This window comes from Juglans regia, chromosome 8 (genome assembly GCF_001411555.2).
Source record: "Juglans regia cultivar Chandler chromosome 8, Walnut 2.0, whole genome shotgun sequence".
NCBI lineage: Eukaryota > Viridiplantae > Streptophyta > Magnoliopsida > Fagales > Juglandaceae > Juglans > Juglans regia.
Window position 1 is genome coordinate 501,403 of NC_049908.1, and position 22,741 is coordinate 524,143.

At 36.3% G+C, this 22,741-nt stretch overlaps 2 protein-coding genes across 4 annotated transcripts; one reads left to right on the top strand and one right to left on the bottom strand.

Annotated features, from left to right (window-relative positions):
• The first annotated feature begins 2,977 nt into the window (after nucleotides 1-2,977).
• On the top strand, nucleotides 2,978-5,443 carry LOC109000985 (E3 ubiquitin-protein ligase RNF170-like). Of its 3 annotated transcripts, none has more exons than XM_018978082.2 (6): nucleotides 3,026-3,150; nucleotides 3,322-3,422; nucleotides 3,655-3,854; nucleotides 3,991-4,092; nucleotides 4,718-4,769; nucleotides 4,862-5,443. In XM_018978082.2, the coding sequence occupies exons 3-6, from the start codon at nucleotides 3,666-3,668 to the stop codon at nucleotides 4,972-4,974; spliced, it is 456 nt and encodes a 151-aa protein (XP_018833627.1). In that variant the 5' UTR covers nucleotides 3,026-3,150; nucleotides 3,322-3,422; nucleotides 3,655-3,665; the 3' UTR covers nucleotides 4,975-5,443. The 3 variants fall into 3 exon arrangements, with proteins under 3 accessions (XP_018833625.1, XP_018833627.1, XP_018833626.1); XM_018978081.2 differs by having other exon boundaries at nucleotides 3,322-3,417; XM_018978080.2 differs by lacking the exon at nucleotides 3,322-3,422 and having other exon boundaries at nucleotides 2,978-3,150.
• On the bottom strand, nucleotides 5,440-22,698 carry LOC109000984. The gene is made up of 11 exons (XM_018978079.2): nucleotides 22,072-22,698; nucleotides 21,723-21,853; nucleotides 20,304-20,748; nucleotides 20,081-20,199; nucleotides 12,065-12,836; nucleotides 11,496-11,963; nucleotides 11,207-11,395; nucleotides 10,866-11,093; nucleotides 6,516-6,840; nucleotides 6,234-6,417; nucleotides 5,440-6,157 (listed from the first exon to the last, which is right to left on the bottom strand). Exons 1-11 carry the CDS (start codon nucleotides 22,279-22,281, stop codon nucleotides 5,674-5,676), a joined length of 3,555 nt encoding a protein of 1,184 aa, XP_018833624.2. The 5' UTR covers nucleotides 22,282-22,698; the 3' UTR covers nucleotides 5,440-5,673.
• Between the last annotated feature and the right edge of the window lie 43 nt (nucleotides 22,699-22,741).

A 22,741-nucleotide genomic window follows, 5' to 3' on the forward strand; every position in this document is an offset into this window, starting at 1 on the left:
ATAAAATTTTTATTTCATTATGTTATTGAAGCATATTTTAAAATACAAGTTTATGCATAATATTAATTTTATTGAATGTGTACTCTATTTTATCAAATTATTTAATTAAATTTTCGATTTTTAAAAATTTCAATATTTTACTAATTGATTATGTATAATTATATGGGTAAAACTGTAAATATTGATGTAAGTATTTACATATAGAACTAAATTTGTCGGTAGAATTTCTTGTCTCAAGTTTATATATATATAAACTTTCATTAATACCACTACTAAACTTTCATTTTTTAAAATCTAATAATTATTTAATCGGAAAGTACATCTCTATTATTTACAAACTTTATTATTAATATTCATAAAATTTTTATTTCATTTTGTTCTTGAAGAAATACAAGTTTGTGCACAATATTATTTTTATTGAATGTGTACTCTATTTTATCAAATTATTTAATTAAATTTTGGATTTTTTAAAATTTCAATATTTTACTAATTGATTATGTATAATTATATGGGTAAAACTATAAATATTGATGTAAGTATTTACATATAGAACTAAATTTGTCGGTAGGATTTTATGAGCAATTTTATAGCAATTTTTTAAATTTTTTTTTGAAATTGAATAAATTTATAAAATTAAATTTTTTTTAATTAAATTATATAATTATATTGATTGATTGAATTAATTTAATTTCATATTTTGCAATAAGAATAAATTATGAAGTTTTTAATTCAAATATAAATAGTAAAAGGAAAACAAATTGTTTAGTAGTAAAATAATAGCAGAAGATGTATGATTAGGAAATTATAATTTGAAAATATTTCAATTTTATAATAATTTTTATTCAACTGTTATGTTTCATTTTTTAAAATCTAATAATTATTTAATCGGAAAGTACATCTCTATTATTTACAAACTTTATTATTAATATTCATAAAATTTTTATTTCATTTTGTTCTTGAAGCATATTTTAAAATACAAGTTTATGCACAATATTAATTTTATTGAATGTATACTCTATTTTATCAAATTATTTAATTAAATTTTTTATTTTTAAAAATTTTAATATTTTACTAATTGATTATGTATAATTATATGGGTAAAACTGTAAATATTGATGTAAGTATTTACATATAGAACTAAATTTGTCGGTAGAATTTTATGAGCAATTTTATAACAATTTTTAAATTTTTTTTTTTCTATAAACATGCATATATAACTAATAAGATATAACATTTAAATATGTTAGAATAACATTTAATTTGAAATTATAATTTAATACAGCTCAAAGTTCAAGCAGAATAAATATTGAATAAATGATATTAAATAATTGATTTAAAAGATTCTAAAATCAGAGAAGCAAAATAAATTATTTCAGTTATTAGTTCACAGTATGAAACTAAAAAGTTAAAAGATCCATACTTTTGATATTTTTATAAGCAGTTAGTTGTTCGGATATTTTGTTTCCACTTTCAACTTCACGGAGCTTAACCTATAAAAAATTCAACAATATAAAATTCTAGTAAGAACAAAAGTAGAGTTGTAAAGAAAAAAAAAATTTTACTATTATTTAATATTTTCAGATGGAAAATTGTAGAATAATACAACATATAAATAGTTAATAATTGATTTTATTGGGAAAACATTTTATTTCTAAACTTTCTCTCTCTCCTACGCGATTCCGGAGCTCAGCTCCTCTCCTCCAGCGCAGCCCGTTGCGGCCGAGCGCCGGCCATCATCACCGCCAACACCGGCGTGTTCCCCTCACGCCGATGAGCATCCCTGGCACCACCAATGTTCCCCACGCGCAGCCATGGATCTCCTCCGTGGAAAGAGAACGGAAATGGGTTTCTCCCATTTATGTGATTTTCTGCCGCCGTACGCGGCCACCGAAGGGCACGATCACCACCGAGGAGTCCCCCTCAAGGTGGCGATCATCCCACCCACCTTCGAAGGCCGCCACGCGCAGCCCTCCGTCTCCCCCACGGAAACTGAACAAAAATGGGTTTCACCCATTTGTTTCATGTCGCGCCGCCGTACGTCGCCACCGAAGCTCACGGCCACCACCGAGGAGTCCCCCTCAAGGCGGCGACCATCGCACCCACCTTTGGAGTCCCCCACGCGCAGCCCTCCGTCTCCCCCACTCAAACGCACACGGAGAAACAGAAACATATATGTGAGAACCAGAAAAGAGAAAAACAAAGTTAGAGGTGAAATTAGAAGTGAACGGCGTACCAACGGCGATAAGAAATCTCAAGAGCACAGGAAATTTTTTTCTTCCTCGAGTTGAGTTTGAGAATTGTTCTGTAAATGTGAATTGTGTGTAGATCAGATATTTCATCTCTTATATGTGAAGATCAGATATTTTACATGTATGTAAGGATTAGATATTTTTAGTGTGTAAATGATGCTAACCGAACGAAGAGGAAGACTGAAATTCGAACTGAATTTCAGAAGGTAACGAGAAAAACCAACGGGAAAAAGACAACGGTGCCACTGTTCACCACTGTTCATCTTTATACATGCTTTTAAGTATTAGGAAGATACTTTGATTGACACCATTAAAAACTCACGGTTTTTATTTTTGAAACGAAAAGCTTAATTAAGACCCGTTTGTTTTCAGAAAACATCTCATCTCATTTTATTTTATTATTATAATTTTTTTTAATTTTTAATATAAAATAAATAATTCAATTTTTTTAAATACTAAAATAAAAATAATATTAAAAAATATATTTTAATAATATTTTATTTAACTTTTTAACTTTAATTTCATCTCATCTTTAAAAATAAACGAATATTAAATTAAAATATTTCATGGTATTTAGATTTCATTGTTCAATGAAATGTAACGACAGGCAATAGATATTCAGCATGTTATACCTTGTGCTATTTAATTTAATGCATTTTTATTTATTTATAAAACCAGCAAAATAATTTTATTTACCTTTATATTAAATATTTGGGAAATACACAGAGTTACCTCGGTGGCCCAATTGCAAGGGACCTTAGAATCTTAGATTCAACCTGACGCCACTCCAGTCCATACACAGACAGAAAGATGGATGGTCCTCCGGCAAACGATTTCTGCTCGGTGTGCCATAGCAACTTCAAGTTCCCTTGTCAAGCCAATTGTTCTCACTGGTTTTGCGGTGCCTTTTTATTACTCTTCTTCTTATTTGATGTCTGAGGAAATCTCAGAATTTGATTTTTTTTTCTTCGTGTATATATATATATATATATATACACGCATTCCTTGATTCCATACCAATTTCATATTCTGAATGAACCGAGTAATAATTGTCCATTTGCCCCCCATACAGTTGATCGTTACTTGCCTGAAATGATTGAACTCTCAGCGTTACCCTCGACCTGTGAAAACCTAGCCTTTTCTATCTAAAACATCAAACATAAGTTAGGTATGGTGAGTGAACTTTTATCAGATAGCTGCATTCTGTTAACACATCATTGCATTTATCTTGTATTATCTAGCCTTAGATTTATCGTTGTAAAGATGTATGTTTTATCGTATGAAATATGTAATACGATAATAATTTTACTGGAATGGCCATATAAGGTTGGGATTGTATTTGGATAGCAATGCTTTTTCAAAAATTATTATAATCAGGTAGGTAATTTGTTACCCCTGTGCACAGGGGATTGTATAATGCTTGTTTGGCATCATGGATCAGCACTCCAGCCGTGTAAATGTCCCTTATGTCGTCGTCAAATTACCTTGTTGGTTCCTGGAGAGGCTTCATTAAGTCAGCGACATGATCCCGAGGTTGCTGAGATTCTTGGAAAGGTTCAAACATACAATCGCCTTTTTGGAGGGCATGCCAATGGCCTTTTTCAGGTAAATTGACATCTTTTAAATAGGTCAGCAACATTTCTCTAAAAAAATTTATTATTTACAGTTGTATTCATATCTAGGGACCCTGCAGAGTAGTTCACTTTGAATTGACATCTGAAAGATGCTTTCCTTGGGACAGAGAATGCAGGATCTTCCATTTCTTCTTCGAAGGTTGTTGCGAGAACTGATGGATCCTCAGAGATCCCTTCCTCTTGTTATCAGAGCCCGTGTCTACATAGCAGTTAAGTGAACAATACAGATATGCATGCAAGGGTGGTAGCATCTTTCATTTCTGTGGATCCATGCTTACTTGTGTCATCATCGTCACATTTATTTATGTCCATCTGGGATACGGATACCAATGTTTTTTGATAAAATAATAAAGGCATATAACTTTTCAGCCTTAATTTCGTGGTTTGTTTGTTACTATACCTAAGGTGGCATTTTTTATTTCATGGCATTAATCTGGATCTTGGAAGTTATAGATATTATTTTATGCTGTCATTTCGTGGTTTGTTTGTTACTATACCTAAGGTGGCATTTTTTATTTCATGGCATTAATCTGGATCTTGGAAGTTATAGATATTATTTTATGCTGTCATTTATAAACTATTCAATTGTTTTCATGATTCATTCTAGCAAAACTGATATGGAACGTCAATGATTTGGGTACCAAGTACTTATATGTACTTGTTGAGAAATATCGCATTGCTTAAGACCCATACCTGTATAATGTTTTAGGAGGTTACCTATGTCATGCTGGATGGATGTCTGGACAAATATCCCTTTTGTATGACTAAAAAAACTATATGAATAGGTTTAGTGGTATTTCGAGGACATGTTCTTATTCTGTTTCTTTTGTACAGATGCTTCTAAGTGTCGTCTACGTAGTCAGCCCCATTGACATTATTCCAGAAGGTATCTTGCTGCCTGTACATTTAATTTGTTGAATTCTTGTGGTGGATATGTTTTGGTATCTAAGATAATATAACATGTCCGGTATATTGCAGGAATATTGGGAATAGTTGGCCTCTTGGATGATCTCCTTATAGTGCTCATCTGCTTCCTCCATGTTGCTGCCATTTACCGGTCGATACTTCATTTCCGTCATGGAGGTTCATGAGCTCTCCTCCAGTTACGAAGTGGGAGCCACAATAAAGGAAAAGAAAAAAATTGTATGCATTCTCCTCGGATACACATGTTCTTTATACAAGTTAAAACAGTTTATTTTTTGTCCTTGGTTCCACTCTGTACGACAGTTGGTTGCACTGCAATGGCAAAGCTCCTCCTCCCTACCCCCCCGACTTAACAGTGTTTATGTAAGCAGACCTGGATTTTCTTTCTGTATATGGAGCAAAAATAATTGTTGTCTATCTAACAATGTTGTTATCATTTTGCTGTATATTACACAGCAAACGGAGAAGATACTACTCAATGATAACAATACCACGCAGCAATCCAATATCTAACATCAAACATCATGTATCGGGTTATCTAAGTAGCTGAAGTACCAGAAAGTTCGATGACTCTTTCATCATCGTTTGTTTTGACTCAGACATAAGCAGAAAAAAGTACAAAAAAAAAAAAAAAAACAGCAAATACCCTTCATTTGATTCACAAGCCAGCCATTTACACCTCAATCTACAATACGAAGATACCGTACACCACATATTACACGCCTGTTACAGCATGTTAAAGACAACTGATGCATAAGAAGATGATTATTTGCAGGAGGTTGATATTATACATTCTAGTTATTTTTTTGACATGATGCAAGGAATAAAAAAATCATGATATATGTGCTTCTAAACCCATGAACAGTTTACAAACTATTGAGCGCTTCTTCATACCACGCCCCATGAACATTTGCTGACACAACTGCCACCACAATCAGCACTTCAGCTACCTCCATTACCTTATCTGTAAGAAGAGCTGCTCCCAGACGTCGCAGAGCTGTCTCCACCAATTGTCTACCCTTCATCCCATTTCCTCCAAGCACGGCCCCCCTCACAGCCAGATAAACATTATGGGACACCCGGACATATATGGGGTCAACAGCTTGCAAGCTTTTTGCCAACATATTTGCCATAACCTGTTTCCTCACTTGGAGTTTTGCAGCATCTAAAACATGATCATCACCTTCAGAGAATCTACTGATTGTTTCAACAATTTCTGGTACACCCACATCTTCAACACTATCCAACAGATCGGAGAGCTGCTTGACACATGTGGTTAATATACTATCCATGTCTGAAGGACTTGTCACTAAGTTCTCACTCACAAGTGTTTGACGGAGAATCAACATGCTGTGGAATAAGTGACATTCAAATTACAGATTCAAACAACAAAATGAGATGAGACAACATGAATTCCATATATTACCTCGTAGACATGACAATGATCTTCTGAAGTTGAGACTGAACTGCCCTTAGCCTAGATAGATTAAGCTTAAGAGTTTCAGGCAGCGTATTCAGGGTCAGCCCCCCTATCGCACTTACTAGCTTTAACAAACCAAGCCTAACAGTTAGATCAACCCTTTTTCCCTCGCATTCTGGTTGTTCTTTACCTGTACACGATAGAATTCCATAAATCAAATTGAAGAAATCAGTACAATTCAACCAATCTCAAATGAGACGTGAACCACTGATAAATTTCCCATCAAACCTGTTGCAGAAAAGGTTGGAGAGCCCATTTTTGATGACTTGCGAATGCTGCCTCCAGTTCGAAGGGTAGTAGGGAGAAATCCCTGTGATAATTTCACATCGCTTTTCAGGGCGGATAGAGATTCTCTGTATTCATCCCACTCTTGCTCTACAACCACTCGCACTGATGACAGCCACTGCCTAGTCAAGGGTAAAGAAGTAGGGGCATCAGCAGGAGATCCATATCGGTTGGAAAAAGCCTTTTTCAAGTACTCCAAACCAGCCGGCCCCTTAATAAGTGGTTCAACAATTCTTATGCGTGCTTTGCTAATATCTCTCTTAAGAGCCTGCATCCAATTAAATTGATACAGGGATTAGAAGTACACCTCCAGTAAAATGAAAGCTTATCATCATATATTTTGTGGACTGGAGATCAAGGGGTCCATAATTATGGGCCAAAAATAAAAACAAATTCTAAGTTAAAAACAACTGTCACTGGTCAATCCAGAACTCAAAACTACAAAAAGAGTCATCGAGAGGCTTTGAACAGCTTGTTGGCCCAGCTCTTTCATTCTTCAAAAGGGCCGTGGTTGGATCCTAACTTTTGCCGAGAGAACAAGTAATTGCTAGGGACCTATATGATCGGAACCAGTGAAATTTTGTACCCATCACAAAGGCACTACCAAGCTGCGCTATGTGGATGCCACTCAACTGTTAGGAAAAAGGAACTTGTAGTTATAGTACCTGACCAATTCTAGTTGACCATAAACCGAACAGAAAAATGGAGGAATCAATATAGATTATTTCTTGTAGATACAAATAATCTTTCTACGACCAAAGAGCAGACAGAAGCAAGCCAGAGACCTATTCCATACGATCTAGCTAGCCACTGAGCTACCAATTGGAGGAGTCCTTGAAAGTCAATTGTCACAGTGGTTCACCTGGTCATACTTGCCTTTGTTGTCAACTGGGGAAACACCCCTTAGATGTCTATGCATCTTTTATCATATCCTGACTCTTTTTTAATATTGTGACATCTGTTCTCATTAAAGACAATTGAGAGAAAGGGAATATAGATTACATCCCACATATTAAACACTACATCTAGATTCTTGATTCAATAATATTTACCTCCTTCCTCAAATTCACAAGCATCTTTAACCCTGTGGTTGCTGACCAAGCTGCTCATTATATTGAGACTTTCCCCCTCTTTCAATTCAGACCTCAACAATTACCCTGAGGAAAGTATGGATCTGAAATAGTACTACAATTTCATAGAAAAGAAATAAGAACGGTTTTCAAAGACAGTGATGACATCATGAAAACAAATCTTTAATTAGTTTGGGGTGAAAACCCTAGTAGCTGAAAGCCTGCCTGGGCACCATTCCTAATAAAGCCAATGTTGTGAAGCTTCCAACCTCTGTCTCCCATCCCATTCAGGGTACGTTTGGGTGTTGAAAAGTGTTGAGAAGTGTTGAGAATGTTTGTAAATAGTTATGAGTAGAGATTGGAGTGAGTTTGTGGGTCCCATTGAGAGTATTTTGAGTTGTTTGGATGTGTGAAGTATGTTGAGTTGTTGACTTTTGAGTAAGTAGTTGATAAATGTATGGGTCCTATAAATATTATAGTGATTTTATTTTTAGTAATAAATATTATAATGATTTTATTATAGTGATTTTTTAATATTAATAAATATTGTAGTGATTTTAATTTTATTTTACTTTTATATATAATAATGATAAATAGTATAATGATTTTATTTTTAATTTATATATAATTGTGATAAATATTATAATGATTTTATTTATATATATATAATAGTTATAAATATTATAGTAATGTTATTTTTTATTTATAAATTATAGTGATTTTATTTTTAATTTATATATAATAGTGATAAATATTATAGTAGTTTATTTTTTATTTATATATAATAGTGATTTTATTTTTTATTTATATATTATAGTGATTTTATTTTTTATTTATATATTATAATGATTTTATTTTTATTTATATTTAATAGTGATAAATATTATAGTGATTTTATTTATTATTTATATATTATAGTGATTTTATTTTTTATTTATATATTATAGCGATTTTATTTTTTATTTATATATAATAGTGATAAATATTTTTTATTTATATATTATAGTGCTTTTTTTTATTTATATATTATAATGATTTTTTATATATTTAATAGTGATAAATATTATAGTGATTTTATTTATTATTTATATATTATAGTGATTTTATTTATTATTTATATATTATAATGATTTTATTTTTTTATTTATATTTAATAGTGATAAATATTATAGTGATTTTATTTTTTATTTATATATTATAGTGATTTTATTTTTTATTTATATATTATAGCGATTTTATTTTTTATTTATATATTATAGCGATTTTATTTTTTATTTATATATAATAGTGATAAATATTTTTTATTTATATATTATAGTGATTTTATTTTTTATTTATATATTATAGTGATTTTATTTTTTATTTATATATTATAGTGATTTTAATTTTAATTTATATATTATAGTGATTTTATTTTTTATTTATATAATATAGTGATTTTATTTTTTATTTATATATAATAGTGATAAATATTTTTTATTTATATATTATAGTGATTTTTTATTATTTATATATTATAATGATTTTTTTATTTATATTTAAAAGTGATAAATATTATAGTGATTTTATTTTTTATTTATATATAATAGTGATAAATATTTTTTATTTATATATTATAGTGATTTTATTTTTTATTTATATATTATAGTGATTTTATTTTTTATTTATATATAATAGTGATAAATATTTTTTATTTATATATTATAGTGATTTTATTGTTTATTTATATATTATAGTGATTTTTTTATTTATATATTATAATGATTTTTTATTTATATTTAATAGTGATAAATATTATAGTGATTTTATTTTTTATTTATATATAATAGTGATAAATATTTTTTATTTATATATTATAGTGATTTTATTTTTTATTTATATATTATAGTGATTTTATTTTTTATTTATATATTATAGAGATTTTATTTTTTATTTATATATAATAATGATAAATATTTTTTTGTTTATATATTATAGTTATTTTTTATTATTTATATATTATAATGATTTTTTTTATTTATATTTAATAGTGATAAATATTATAGTGATTTTATTTTTTATTTATATATAATAGTGATAAATATTTTTTATTTATATATTATAGTGATTTTATTTTTTATTTATATATTATAGTGATTTTATTTATTTATATATTATAACGATTTTTTTTATTTATATTTAATAGTTATAAATATTATAGTGATTTTATTTTTTATTTATATATAATAGTGATAAGTATTATAGAATGTTTGTGAATAGTTATGAGTAGAGATTGAAGTGAGTTTGTGGGTCCCATTGAGAGTATTTTAAGTTGTTTGGTATGTGAAGTATTTTCAAAAGTACGAGAATACTTGGAAAGTGTTGAGGACACTTGGTCACCCAAACACAGCCTCAGTCCCTGATTGAGCCCCTCGGGAAGCTCAATGCAATTCCCAGCAATAGACATCATACCTCAAATGAAGACTTCCATCACTTATCCAAGAGCACAAAAAAATCGACAAATGAACCTGTTGTCTCCTTACTGGTTTATCATGCAACAGCCCACCGCCTCACCATCTTTTCTTTCCAACAGTCTCTGCCAGACACTAATTATATCCACTGCACACCTCCACAACAATTGACCTAAAAGTTCCTTAAATTATCCTATCTTCTAAATCCTAGCACCTAATCTTGGGAGCAACTAACTTCTGCTTTACTATATTGTATTTAGACTCTCCACCAAGACCCCCACATAAAGATGTCCTTATAGTTTCAACCACTTAACCACCAATTGCAGTATAATGAACAGAACTCTGTTCATAAACGGTGCATTGGAATTGTCTTCCCTTCATGGGAATCCAATGATGAGATGGACATATAAGTAGAATAAATATAAAGTACACCATTAGTTAACGTAAAGCACCCTCCCCTCGACAAGTATTGTTTTTCCTGTTGATAACTGTCGTTAGATAGATTGCATTGACCCCAACCATTGGCCTGGATGAAGCAGACCTTATCTCTATCTCATCAAATGGAGGATCATCAAGTATTTGCCAACCGTTCAAAGAAGCAAAATTTAGCACTCATCATATATTCCTCAATGATTTTACGCGTAAGATAGCCCGCCTATACACTAAGGGAAGAATTAAAGGTTCATAGAACCAGTTATCATATTGAAAGCAAATTTCCAGCCTACTGTTATTCGGGTAGTAAAGAAGCATAACAGTTGTCTTGAAACCAGTACCTGTATTTGCTGTAGAACAAAGCGCAGACCCCTAATCATTAAGATGGCAAATGAAGCATTTGGCTTTTCTCCAACTTGAGAAATCTCTCCTAGTTCTTTCAGCAACTTATGGTGAGTTTTCTTCATCTCATCATCATTAGCTGGGGCCGAAAGTTTCCGCAAAGTGACTAATGAAAACTCTAGGATCCTCTGAAAAATTTCGATTTCTATCATGCCAGACTTCAACACCTACCAGGAAAATTTTTTTATAAGAATGAAGGCTATTGAGGTGGTATTATGAATAAAGACAATAATATTGGACGTAAAGGCAATTAACGGCTTATGCAGTAAGACTAAGCTACATTTGAGAGTGTGTCAATATTGATAGTTTCAACAATTTCTTCTTTCCAGCTTTGAGGAGACATCTCGCACAATTCATCCCTGACTTCATTCATAAGTTTAAGAACCCAGCTGAAGTCAGGCTCCTCTTGTTTCATGGATTCCATAATACTATCCCAAAAAGCCGCCTCCATCGTCTCTCTCACTTTTTCCTGCACAATAGTGATGTTAAGGAAGCCATTGTGAGGATTTTATCTCCATTAAGTGATGAGAAACTTTAAAAAGGAACAGAAATTAGATCAATGCACTAACATTAGGACTACTTTTATCTGCATCACTACTGATGAAGCTATCAGCAAAACCATGGCGATGCTCATGCACAATTTCATTGACAAGCAGTTCATTCTCGCCAATTAACATTGCATCAGAGTTCAGGTCACCATGAGCAGAATCTTTGAAAGGGGCAGAGGATTCAACTGCTTTAACTGAGGAAGGATCATCTCTCTCAGACAAGGATTGAACTATGGGATCAAAGCTTTCATGGCCGCCTTCAGCCAGATTAATCATTTCACCAGAGACAGAAGCAAAAGAGTCCTCGGGTGATCCAGGCAAACACGAAGATGAAAGACGTGGAACTGGGAATGCTGATGAACTCCCAGAATCATTCGCTTCTAAAAATCTGGAATGCGTGTCAGAGAGAGCACGCTCCAAACGTTCAAGCCCAGAATTCCCACTCAGATGCTGCACCTTTGTTCTTAGTAGTTTCTGCTCTTCTGTAACCTGGTATCAACAAGATGATAGCATATAATAATATGAGCTAATAGTTAGTCAATTATTAATAAGAGACTGCTGATCAACCAAGTGAAGTGCGTGATAAGGACCTGTTTTTGGATAGCCACCATATAATGAGTAAGACCACCATTATTTCCTTCTGACGTCAAATTGCAAGTTTGCATCTTAGAGAGCTCCAATTGGCAAGCAGTTCTCACCAGATCCTCTTCTAGTGACTTGGCATCCTTAACTTTCCATAATACAAAGTGATAAAGGTAAGAAGACCATGCTTTATCAAAAGCATCCAGCTGGGATCTGACAGTTATTCGACTAGGAATTGTAGATGTTGTCTTGTCATTAGCATTTTGTATGTAACCCTCTAGCATGATCTTGATCAAAAGCTCGAAATCACTAATGAACTTACAAGCAGAGTCAGCAAGAGCAACCTCGTGCTCACTCCTCCCACTGAAAATAATCTCTGGGTAACCCAAGATCATATAAGCACAGAGCACAACCCTCACTGGGTACCTTGATAACTTAACTGGACTTAGAACAGCTTCTTTATTAGAATCAGAAGTCTTAGTCCCCTTCCTCTTGATACTGGCATTTCCCTTTACAAATGGAGATGCAACACGCTTAAGAAGGTGATCAATGTTCCTCAGACTAGATAGATTACTACCAGCAGCCTGTGAGATCTTGTAGCGACTCTCTAAACGGCCAAGTAAAACTTTCAAAGTTCGGATAGTTGTAGCCGACTCAATTTGAAGAGCAAGCTGCTCGAATGGCATTGACTTGACAGACTTTTCACTAATCTCTAAGGTCATAAAAGCTTTTGCCAAAGCAGCAGTAGTTTTCCTCAATGTTACAAACCGCCTCCAGCACCTGAAGATGCAAAACAGAACATTTACCACATATTACAAATGATTTAAAGAATGAGGGAAATGGGGAACGGGGAAAAATCACAAAGACGACAATACCCACAACAATAAATAAAAACATTTGACATTATTAAGAAAACTGCAACAATAACATTTAGATTTTTAAGAAATAACAGGGCAGTGAAAGAGCCATCCAAGGAGCAACATTAAAGTGGATTTTATTCAAGCATGTTTATATTTAGGGCTGCACAGATTCATTACCCGCAGGCATATCTTTCTCAACATAATCAAGGGTAACTGATGTAGGATAGAAGTGAGAAGGGAAGTAGAACAGAATAATAAGAAATAGGGAAGAGAAATGAACGAGAAGAGGAGGGAGGAAGAAGAAGAAAGCAAGCGGGACTGGAAGGGGCGGCTAGCGCATCAACTTTGTATTCAAAATCAACTAACTCCCAAAATTCCTTAAGATGTCTTTAAGTAGTAGGGCAATACAAACCCTAAATGAAATAACTAACACATTAATAAAATAACAAAATAGAAAATGTCTTTAAGTAGTAGGGCAATACAAACCCTAAATAAAATAGACAAGATATTAATAAAATCAATAAAACATTAATAGGAGATGTCCTCATCAACTCTCCCGGGGTGGAAAAGCTTGACTCTATCGAGTTGACGAGTCACACTAAGGCTGCAATCAATCACCCAACCATAAGCTAACTGGTTGAGCACGCTTCTTCCGACGGCCATAAACAAGTGTGAGTGGAGGTCTAGATCTGGTGTCCCTACCCACTTCTCTAGAACAGGTGGCTGGTGACCCAGGCAAAGGAAGATCCTACTGGCTCCGATAAAACTCCAATAAATTTGGATCAAGTTGCTGGAGTGTCTCTCTGGGAATCCATGTACAGTCAGAATCTGGTCGATCGACCCAACGAACAAGGAAACGCTGAACCTCTCCATCATTGGTCAACACAATCTGTTCATCTAGAATAGTATCAATTTTATCTTTGTGTGCTGTGATAGATGGTAGTGGATTAGGAGTGACAAAAGGTTCAGGGTCAGGGTTCACAGATGGAGGCAGAAAATTATCACTGGAAGGATTGAAATGGCCTTTGTAAGCAACTAAGTCCTCAACATTGAAAGTAGAGTGGTAACCAGAATGTGATGGAAGATCAATAATATATGCATTTGGACCAACACGATTTAAAATTTTAAAATGACCAGCACTACGTGCTTGCAATTTGGAAGCGGATCCAGGTGGACGCCGTTCCGGTCTAATTCGGATCATAACATAATCCTCAACTTTAAATTCAACATGTCGTTTATGCAAATCAGCTTGCAGTTTATATGATGCATTATTGGTCTCAAGTTGTTTATTGATCTCAATATGCAAGTCATGAAGATGTTGAACAAAAGCCTCAGCTGACACAGATACATGAGCATGAGGAGATATGGGAATAAGGTCTAAAGGCTTCCTAGGTTTGTAGCCATGAACAACTTCAAAAGGACTCATACCTATAGACCGATTTACCGAACTGTTATATGCAATCTGAGCTGTAGGGAGGATCAAATCCCAATTCCTAAGATTCTCCTGGACCAAACATCTTAATAAGTTGCCAAGACTGCGGTTAACAACTTCAGTTTGACCATCTGTCTGGGGGTGGTAAGCAGTGGAGAATTTCAATTTAGTGCCAACCATATGCCATAGGGTTCTCCAAAAATGACTTGTGAAACGAACATCCCTATCTGAAATAATAGTCTTAGGAAGACCATACAACTTGACAATCTCGTTAAAGTACAACCTAGCGACCTTAGACGCATCTGAAGTTTTGCTATAAGGGATAAAGTGAGCCATTTTCGAGAAACGGTCCACTACAACAAAAATAGAATCATACTTCTTCAGAGTGTGTGGAAGTCCCAACACAAAATCCATACTAACATCTTGCCAAGGACAACTAGGGACAGGAAGGGGTGTGTAGAGACCAGTATTTTGTCGCTTTTGTTTGGCTAATTGACAAGTGTTACAGGTGCTAACTATCTTAGCCACATCTCTCTTCAAGCTAGGCCAATAGAATTGACGTTCAATCTCTTCTATGGTCTTATCACGTCCAAAATGTCCAGCCAAGCCTTCGGCATGAACTTCCCAAACTATAAAGTCTCTAACTGAAGTCCGAGGGATGCACAACTTATTGGTTTTAAAAAGATAACCATCCTCCAAACGGAAACCATCAGTGGTATCCGACTGCCCACTTTGCAAAGAGAGAAAAGTATCCCTAAAATCAAGACAAGACTCATACTCTTCCTTAAGTCTTTCAAAACCTATGACCTTGACATTCATGATAGACAAAAGGGAGATACGATGACTCAAGACATCAGCTGCTTAGTTCTCAACGCCCTTCCTATGCTTTAAAGCAAAAGAATAAGCTTGCAAATATTCAACCCAACGGCCATGCCTAGAATTCAATCTTTTCTGGGAATTGAGGTAGCGGAAGGCCTCATGGTCTGAATAAAGAACAAACTCCTGAGGTAGCAAATAATGGCGCCAATAGCGCAAAACTTGCACAATCGCGTACAGTTCCTTATCATAGGTAGAGTACCGTTGTTTGGCATCATTTAACTTCTCACTGAAATAAGCAACAGGGTGGCGTTCCTGGCTAAGAACTCCACCTATTCCTACCCCTGAGGCATCATACTCGACCTCAAAAACTTTAGAGAAATCAGGAAGTCGCATGACAGGAGCTTCCGTCATTCGCTTCTTGACTAACTTAAAAGCCTTAGCCGCTTCCAATGTCCACTGAAATTCTCCCCTCTTCATGCACTCCGTGATAGGAGCCATGATTGTGCTAAACCCCTTAATAAAACGACGATAAAATGTAGCCAGACCATGAAAACTCCTGACATCATGTATAGTCTTTGTGGGGTCAGCAGATACTCCAGTAGAAGACACAATGAATCCTAGGAAGACAATCCGATCAGTGAAGAAAGAACATTTCTTTACATTAGCATACAGATTTGTTTCGCAAAGAGTGGAACAAACCTGTGTGAGATGATCTAGATGTTGATCCTTAGTCCTACTGTAAACGAGAATGTCATCAAAGTAGACGACGAGGAACTTACCCATGAAAGGCCGAAGAGCTTGTGTCATCACTCTCATAAAAGTACTTGGGGCATTGGTTAGTCCAAAAGGCATGACCAACCACTCTTAAAGGCAGTCTTCCACTCATCACCCTCCCTGGCGAATCCTAATTTGGTGATACCCACTCTTTAAATCAATCTTCGAAAATATTGTGGCACCAACCATCATATCCAACATATCATCAAGCCTAGGGATGGGAAATCGATATTTCACTGTGATCCTATTAATGGCACAACTATCAATGCACATCCTCCAAGAACCATCTTTTTTAGGAGTCAAAAGGGCAGGAACTGCACAAGGACTTAAACTCTCACGGATAAAGCCTTTGTGAAGAAGTTCACCCACTTGTCTTTGGAGCTCAGCATGCTCAGTGTGATTCATCCTATAATGAGGCAAGTTTGGAAGGGACGCTCCTGGGACGAGATCTATGGCATGTTGAATATCTCATAGAGGAGGTAAGTGGTCAGGGAGGTCTTCAGGGAAGACATCCCGAAACTCCTGAAAAAATGATTGGGCCTCATCAGGGGCCACTATTGGAGATGCCAATGGAACCTCCATAACAACCACAACAAACACAACAAAAGCACTCACGAGTGCACGCTCAAACTCCGTAGAGTTAATGATATTTAACCTTTTTCGTTCCACAATTTTCTTTGTTTGTTGTGAACCAACAGGTTTTGGAGGTAAAGGGTTAAGATGAATCTTCTTTCCATTAAACACAAAGGAACATGAATTGGATCGACCATGGATGGTCACATCTAAGTCGAATAACCAAGGCCTGCCAAGAATGACATGGCCGACATCCATAGGAATGACGTCACACCATATACGATCTTTATATTCTAAGAACTGGATAGGCACCAGACAACGCTCTTTCACAGCTATGGAGGAGGTATCAACCCAAGAAACACTATACGGCTGAGGGTGAGGCACTGGTTGTAATCCAAGACAGGACACAGTAGCCACAAAAACCGCATTAATGCAACTCCCACTATCCACAATGATTTTACAACCCTTATCATTGATTTTGATATAAGTATAAAAGATGGCATGACGACGCCAATCATCAGCACCTTTTGGTTGGGTAAGGGTGCAACGTACAACACTTAATCTGGGTGTGTCGGGAGCATGAGGTACAGAACTTAAATCCACAGGAAAGGTTCGGATACAACCTAAGAAGGTATCCTCATCATCACCTAAATCACCAAACTCCTCAAGCTTAGGCTCATAGACTTGATCTTCTAACGGTTCATCAACTATACCCTCATGTTCCTCAATGACTAGGGTTCGACTAGGACAATTGGAAATGTGGCCAAAACCCTTACATTTGAAGCACTGCAAGCGGGAGGAAGTCCTTGGAATTTCAGGACCTTTACCCTTATTTTCCCATGCGGGGAAAACATTAGATGGTGGAGGTCCTAAGAGAGACTTAGGGGAAAGGATGGGCGCTGGGGTGATGGAAGGGCGGTTGTCACCACGCCTTCCATACGGAGTCCTCATAACCGACTCATAGTCTCGGACTAAAGAGTAAGAGCATGGTCAAGTGTAGCAACACCCCGAAGGACAAGCTCGCGCCTAAGATCATCTTTTAAGCCTTGTCTAAACCTACTCAAAGTCATGGCCTCATCCTCAACAATATGACATCTCATTTGGAATTCATCAAATTGAGTGACATACTCAGTCACTGGCCGATTGCCCTGTGTAAGGGCATTCCATTGGTTCAGCAAATTACCCCTTTAAGATTGGGGCAGATATTTCTCTTGAAGACAACGTTTCATTTCTTCCCAACTCCCAACAGGAGGCGCATGACGCCTCTCAAGGAGATCCTCTACACTTTCCCAAAAGAGTTGGGCAGTGCCAGTTAGTTTCAGGCTAGCAAATTGAACTCTTCGATCTTCAGGAACTCTATACCAGGTAAAGAAACGATCCATATCCCTAATCCATTGAGTAAAAACTCGAGGATCTAGGCAACCATCAAAAGTAGGGGCCTCTAGCTTAATGTTTCTGAATAAGCGCTCTTCATGGCGAGTAGGGGACTGAGTACCTTGGCGGTAATGGTCTCGTTCTCGCTCACGATCATAATCCCTACCCCCACGATCATGTCTGACATGTTGTCGATCACCTCGTCGACGACGATAGCGTCTATTTTGGGACACTTCAGAGTTTTCAGATGAATGAGGGAGTTCCTCAAAATTGTTCAACCTAGCAGCTAGGTCCCTGTTCTCCTCACGAGTAGCAGCCATCTCAGTTTGAATAGCCGCTAATTGAGTTTGTACATGTTGCTGGTTATTGGCTAGTTGAGCTAATTGTCGAGTGAGGGCATCAAATTGGGAAGGATCCATGGTAAAGGTACTGGAACTAGAGGTGACAAGACGACCACTACGCAACTGCATGCAATGCAACACCCGCTAAATAAAGTGCAATGGAGAGTCAATGAACAATAATGCAAGCAATGAAAAATATCAACTGAGCCAAATAATAATAAGTTTTTTTTTTTTTTTTGGGATTAAGTAAATCCAAAATACGGCAAACAAATAATGCTTATGTTTTAAAATAACAAAGCAATGGTCAAATGCCAATCAAACAAATCCAATCACATAGCAATGCTGATATTTTTGTCTTAAGAATTTTTTTTTTTTTTTTTGGAAAGACAATCAATGCAAAAATGAGAGTAAAGCTTCAGGCTATGGAAGTGAGAATGAGAACACAAGAAGTAGGAAGTAAACAAAATCCAAGTGTTGAATAAATCTGGCCGTAGCAAATGGGGGTTTGGCTAAATTCACTATGGTAATAGCAACACAGAAAAACAATTAAAACATTTTCAAAACAAACCGATAGTGTAAAACCAAAGAAAGAGATGGTAAAACTCCCTTTGCTCGTTGAGAACTGTGCACAATCGTTGAAAAGTCACGCGGAAGGACAAGCCACCCCGACTCCCTTTCTTTCTGTCTTTTTATTTCGGCTATTTCTACGCTGGAAGTCGAGCGAGAGGAGAAACCGAGGGAGAGTTAGACGTCTGGTAGAGGGAGAAGAATCGGAGCTGAGATGTCGTGTTTCCGGCGTCGTCTGCCTCAAGTCTAGTGGTTTCGGCGAGGTCGGTATTTTTTTTTTTTTTTTTCCGCACCTGTTGTCTCTGGGTATCTCGGCACTGGGTGTTTCGGGAGAGGCCGTTTCGGGAGAGATCGAGGGGTGGTATCTCGGCACTGGGTGAGACGGAGGTAAGGAGAGGCAGCGATGGTGGTATCTCGGCACTGGGTGTTTCGGGAGAGGCCAAGGGGTGAGACGGAGGTAAAGGAGAGGTCGAGAGGCTTACCGGCAGTGTGCTCAGGGTCGAGAGAGGTAGCGACGGCGGCCACTCACAGAGAACGAGATGGAAAATCGGAGAGAGCCGATTCACTGAAGAGAACCCAGTTTTCGGCAAGGTCTTCGACGGGTTTTGTTTTGGCTTGGATCGAAGGGAACTCAGATGGACGGGTTTGGGATTAATCTATTGTTTGAGAAAACAATAGAACCGGCTCTGATACCAATATGATGTAGGATAGAAGTGAGAAGGGAAGTAGAACAAAATAATAAGAAATAGGGAAGAGAAATGAACGAGAAGACGAGGGAGGAAGAAGAAGAAAGCAAGCGGGACTGGAAGGGGCGGCTAGCGCATCAACTCTGTATTCAAAATCAACTAACTCCCAAAATTCCTTAAGATGTCTTTAAGTAGTAGGGCAATACAAACCCTAAATGAAATAACTAACACATTAATAAAATAACAAAATAGAAAATGTCTTTAAGTAGTAGGGCAATACAAACCCTAAATAAAATAGACAATACATTAATAAAATAAATAAAACATTAATAGGAGACGTCCTCATCAGTAACACTCAAATGTTACCCTTGAGAGGGTCCAATAGATCAAAGTAAAGATTCAATAAAAATAACTAATCTCACTTGTTAAGAAAGAGGGGGAAGAAGTCTAATGCTAATGATTACTAAAACTTGAATTACTAAATATTGAGTTATATGTTGGAAACACAACTATAAGAGCACATATTAATTGACGGCAACCAAAGCTAACTGTGAAGAGGTTACCGCAAGTGATAAGAAAAAAAAGAGCAAAATAGCACCTTGCTAACTTTCTTGAAAGGTAATCCCCCTGCTGCTCATTCATCATTTTCGAAATGACATGACCAGAACTGTGTGAACTTCTTCTGTGCCTCAAATATTCTGCCCTTTGCTTCTTAGCCTAGTCAGTATCAAATTAATTTTGACAAAGAACCAATATGACTTATTAACCCAAGCAAATAATACATGTACTTTAGATGAAATTTACTTCAAAGACAAACTCACCCTTTGGAGCCGATCTTCTAATTGGTCTTTCTTTCTCATTCTCTCAAACTCCCTTTGCATATAGATGGACTTTGCTACTTGCCGAACTTTCAATACCCTAGCATGAACCCTCCTCTTTTCAGCTTCCAACAATCCCAGCCGCTTTTTTTCAGCAGCTGCGCGCTTTTTAAGAATTGCGTCATGCAAAAACTCCTTATACTTTCTATCCTGCATCATTTTCTGCATCAGGAATTGAGCTGATCGCTCTCTCTTAGCCACCCTCCGTTGACACGAAGCTTTAAGGAGAAGCGTTCGATTTGCCTCTGCTTGCTGAACACGTGATTCCACTTTTGTACCAAGTTCATCGCGTTCCTTCTCAAAGCGCATCTCCACACCAGTTTTAGCTGCTTGCCTCAGCTTGTCCATCCTAGCTAAGCGCATCTGTGCATTTGCAAGAATGCTTAACCTGTCGGTAGCAGTGTGCAAGAAATAAGCTGATGTTACACATACAACAGTTCACATTGGTGCATGACATTTTTCTGGTGAAGCATAATTTTGATATGGTGCCAAAGCAAGGGAAACTTTTCTTCCAATTATATGATCAATGCATAGATTGATACATTCTGAAATAAGATCCATCCTTTTCAAATGGAAAGCCAGAGTCACCATGATCAGAGAAGATATCCACATTAACATTAATGGTGAAGAGCAAGACTTGGGTTGTGGGAAAATTACCGAGGTTTATGGGGGTTGGACTTTAATCTGGATGATCATTGTGAAATCGAGTCCTTTTCTTAAGTTCTGAAAAAGTGGTGTTTATAATATTTTGCCCTCTGCTATCGCTCATTTTGTAACCAGGAGAGTCAATAAAATTGACCCTCTTTTCTCCAATACTCTCAAGATCCTGTTTCAATCATTACTTGAAATGATAATGACATGAAGTAACTACATATAAGATCCTGTCTTCATATGTTGGAAAATTGGCTCAATGTATACTCGTGGTGCTCTAGGGACCACAAGGTGATGTATTTGCTGAAAGCTAGATCAAAAGAGAACAAAAGGCAAATTTATCTTTTAGGATGGGATGATTAGTTAGGAAGAATGTACAATTGTTATTAGCTGATTTGATTTAAAGAGGTCGCAGAAATATAGCTGAAACAAGACAATACAAGAAAAGCCGATACCTTAATAAATAACCGGTCCCTCTGCTTCCAAAAGAACAACAATTCTTATGGAGCCACAACTAAGGTTTACAATCAAAACAAACTGTTTGAGAGGAGTAGGTATGACAGCAAGAGAGAAATTGAAGATGGGATGTATAATATAGAGCAATCCAACGTAGAATATAAGACCAAATCCTCAAAAGATCATATAGTTCCCTCCGACTCTGCGACCGGAGTATTTTTTTCCCAAAATAACATTCTTAGAGAAACATGTTACCTCTTCTGCTCAGCAGCATTAAGTTTGGCTTCGAGCTGCTGACCGAGATTCGCCTCTTGAAAAGGAGAAGAAGAAGGCAGTGGCGGACTCCTTGATTTCGGTCGTGCCTTACTTGACAACTCAGATAATTGCTGAACAACCAACGTTCATAAATTTTATTTCAGCTTAACTCAAATATTAACCAAGAAAGAAAAAAAGTACCGGAGATTAAAATTCAATTACTTTTCTTTCCTGATTCTTCTAACCAAACAAACAAAAACGAAGAATAATTCGATTTTATTTCCCAACCTAAGATAACAATTGAAAGAATTTTAGAAAAGAGATTAGAGAGAGAGAGAGAGAGAGAGACCTTTCGGCAGAGATTGGCTCCTCCGAGCTTGGATTCAGTATCTGCAGCAGTGGAAGGGCTTTTGGGCTGGAGAAGAAGGCGTCTGAGGCGACGGGGAACCTTGGAAGGAGTGGAGGTGGAAGAAGGTGTCGAATGGTCGTTGGCCGGAAAGAACAAAGCTATACCGGAGACCGCCCTATCGGTGTCCGTCACCTCCGCACCGGTAGCCATCAAGTAAGCAGTTGGCGATCACTCACTATATTGGAATTATTAAGACAAGAATGAAGTGGAGATTTCGAACAATGAAATAGACGGGAGTCTGTTCCACGTAACGTAACGAAGGTTTCGGCTCTTGGGTATTTTGTGGACTTCTTGTCTAGTCTCGTCTCCTCTGGAATGTTCCTATTTATGAGCTTCAGCTTCCTGTTTCATCTGATTAATGGCTATTCATATTGGGCTGAGCCTAACAGTGTTGAGTCGGGCTTCACCTCGGATTTCAAGTCAAGACCTCGCTAACAATGGCTCTCTTGTTTCCACGCCTCCCTGGCTCTGCTCTCTCCAAAGAGCCTCCCAAAATTCACCCCCTCGACGATTCCGTGGTCAACCAAATCTCGTGATCCAGCGGCCAGCTCCGATTCAGTTACCTTCTTCTTGTTTTTTCAGGAGAAAGAGAAATGCGGGCCATCTATCA

Bases quoted from the DNA above. Each gene is read 5' to 3' on its own strand.
- LOC109000985 (XM_018978080.2), top strand. From the start codon at position 3,060: ATGGATGGTCCTCCGGCAAACGATTTCTGCTCGGTGTGCCATAGCAAC. The intron at 3,855-3,990 runs GTAAATTGACAT...TCCTTGGGACAG, and splicing joins ATGCCAATGGCCTTTTTCAG to AGAATGCAGGATCTTCCATT. The intron at 4,770-4,861 runs GTATCTTGCTGC...GGTATATTGCAG, and splicing joins CATTGACATTATTCCAGAAG to GAATATTGGGAATAGTTGGC.
- LOC109000984 (XM_018978079.2), bottom strand. From the start codon at position 22,281: ATGGCTACCGGTGCGGAGGTGACGGACACCGATAGGGCGGTCTCCGGT. The intron at 20,200-20,303 runs GTGAGTTTGTCT...GATACTGACTAG, and splicing joins TAGAAGATCGGCTCCAAAGG to GCTAAGAAGCAAAGGGCAGA. The intron at 11,396-11,495 runs GTTAGTGCATTG...ACTATTGTGCAG, and splicing joins CAGATAAAAGTAGTCCTAAT to GAAAAAGTGAGAGAGACGAT.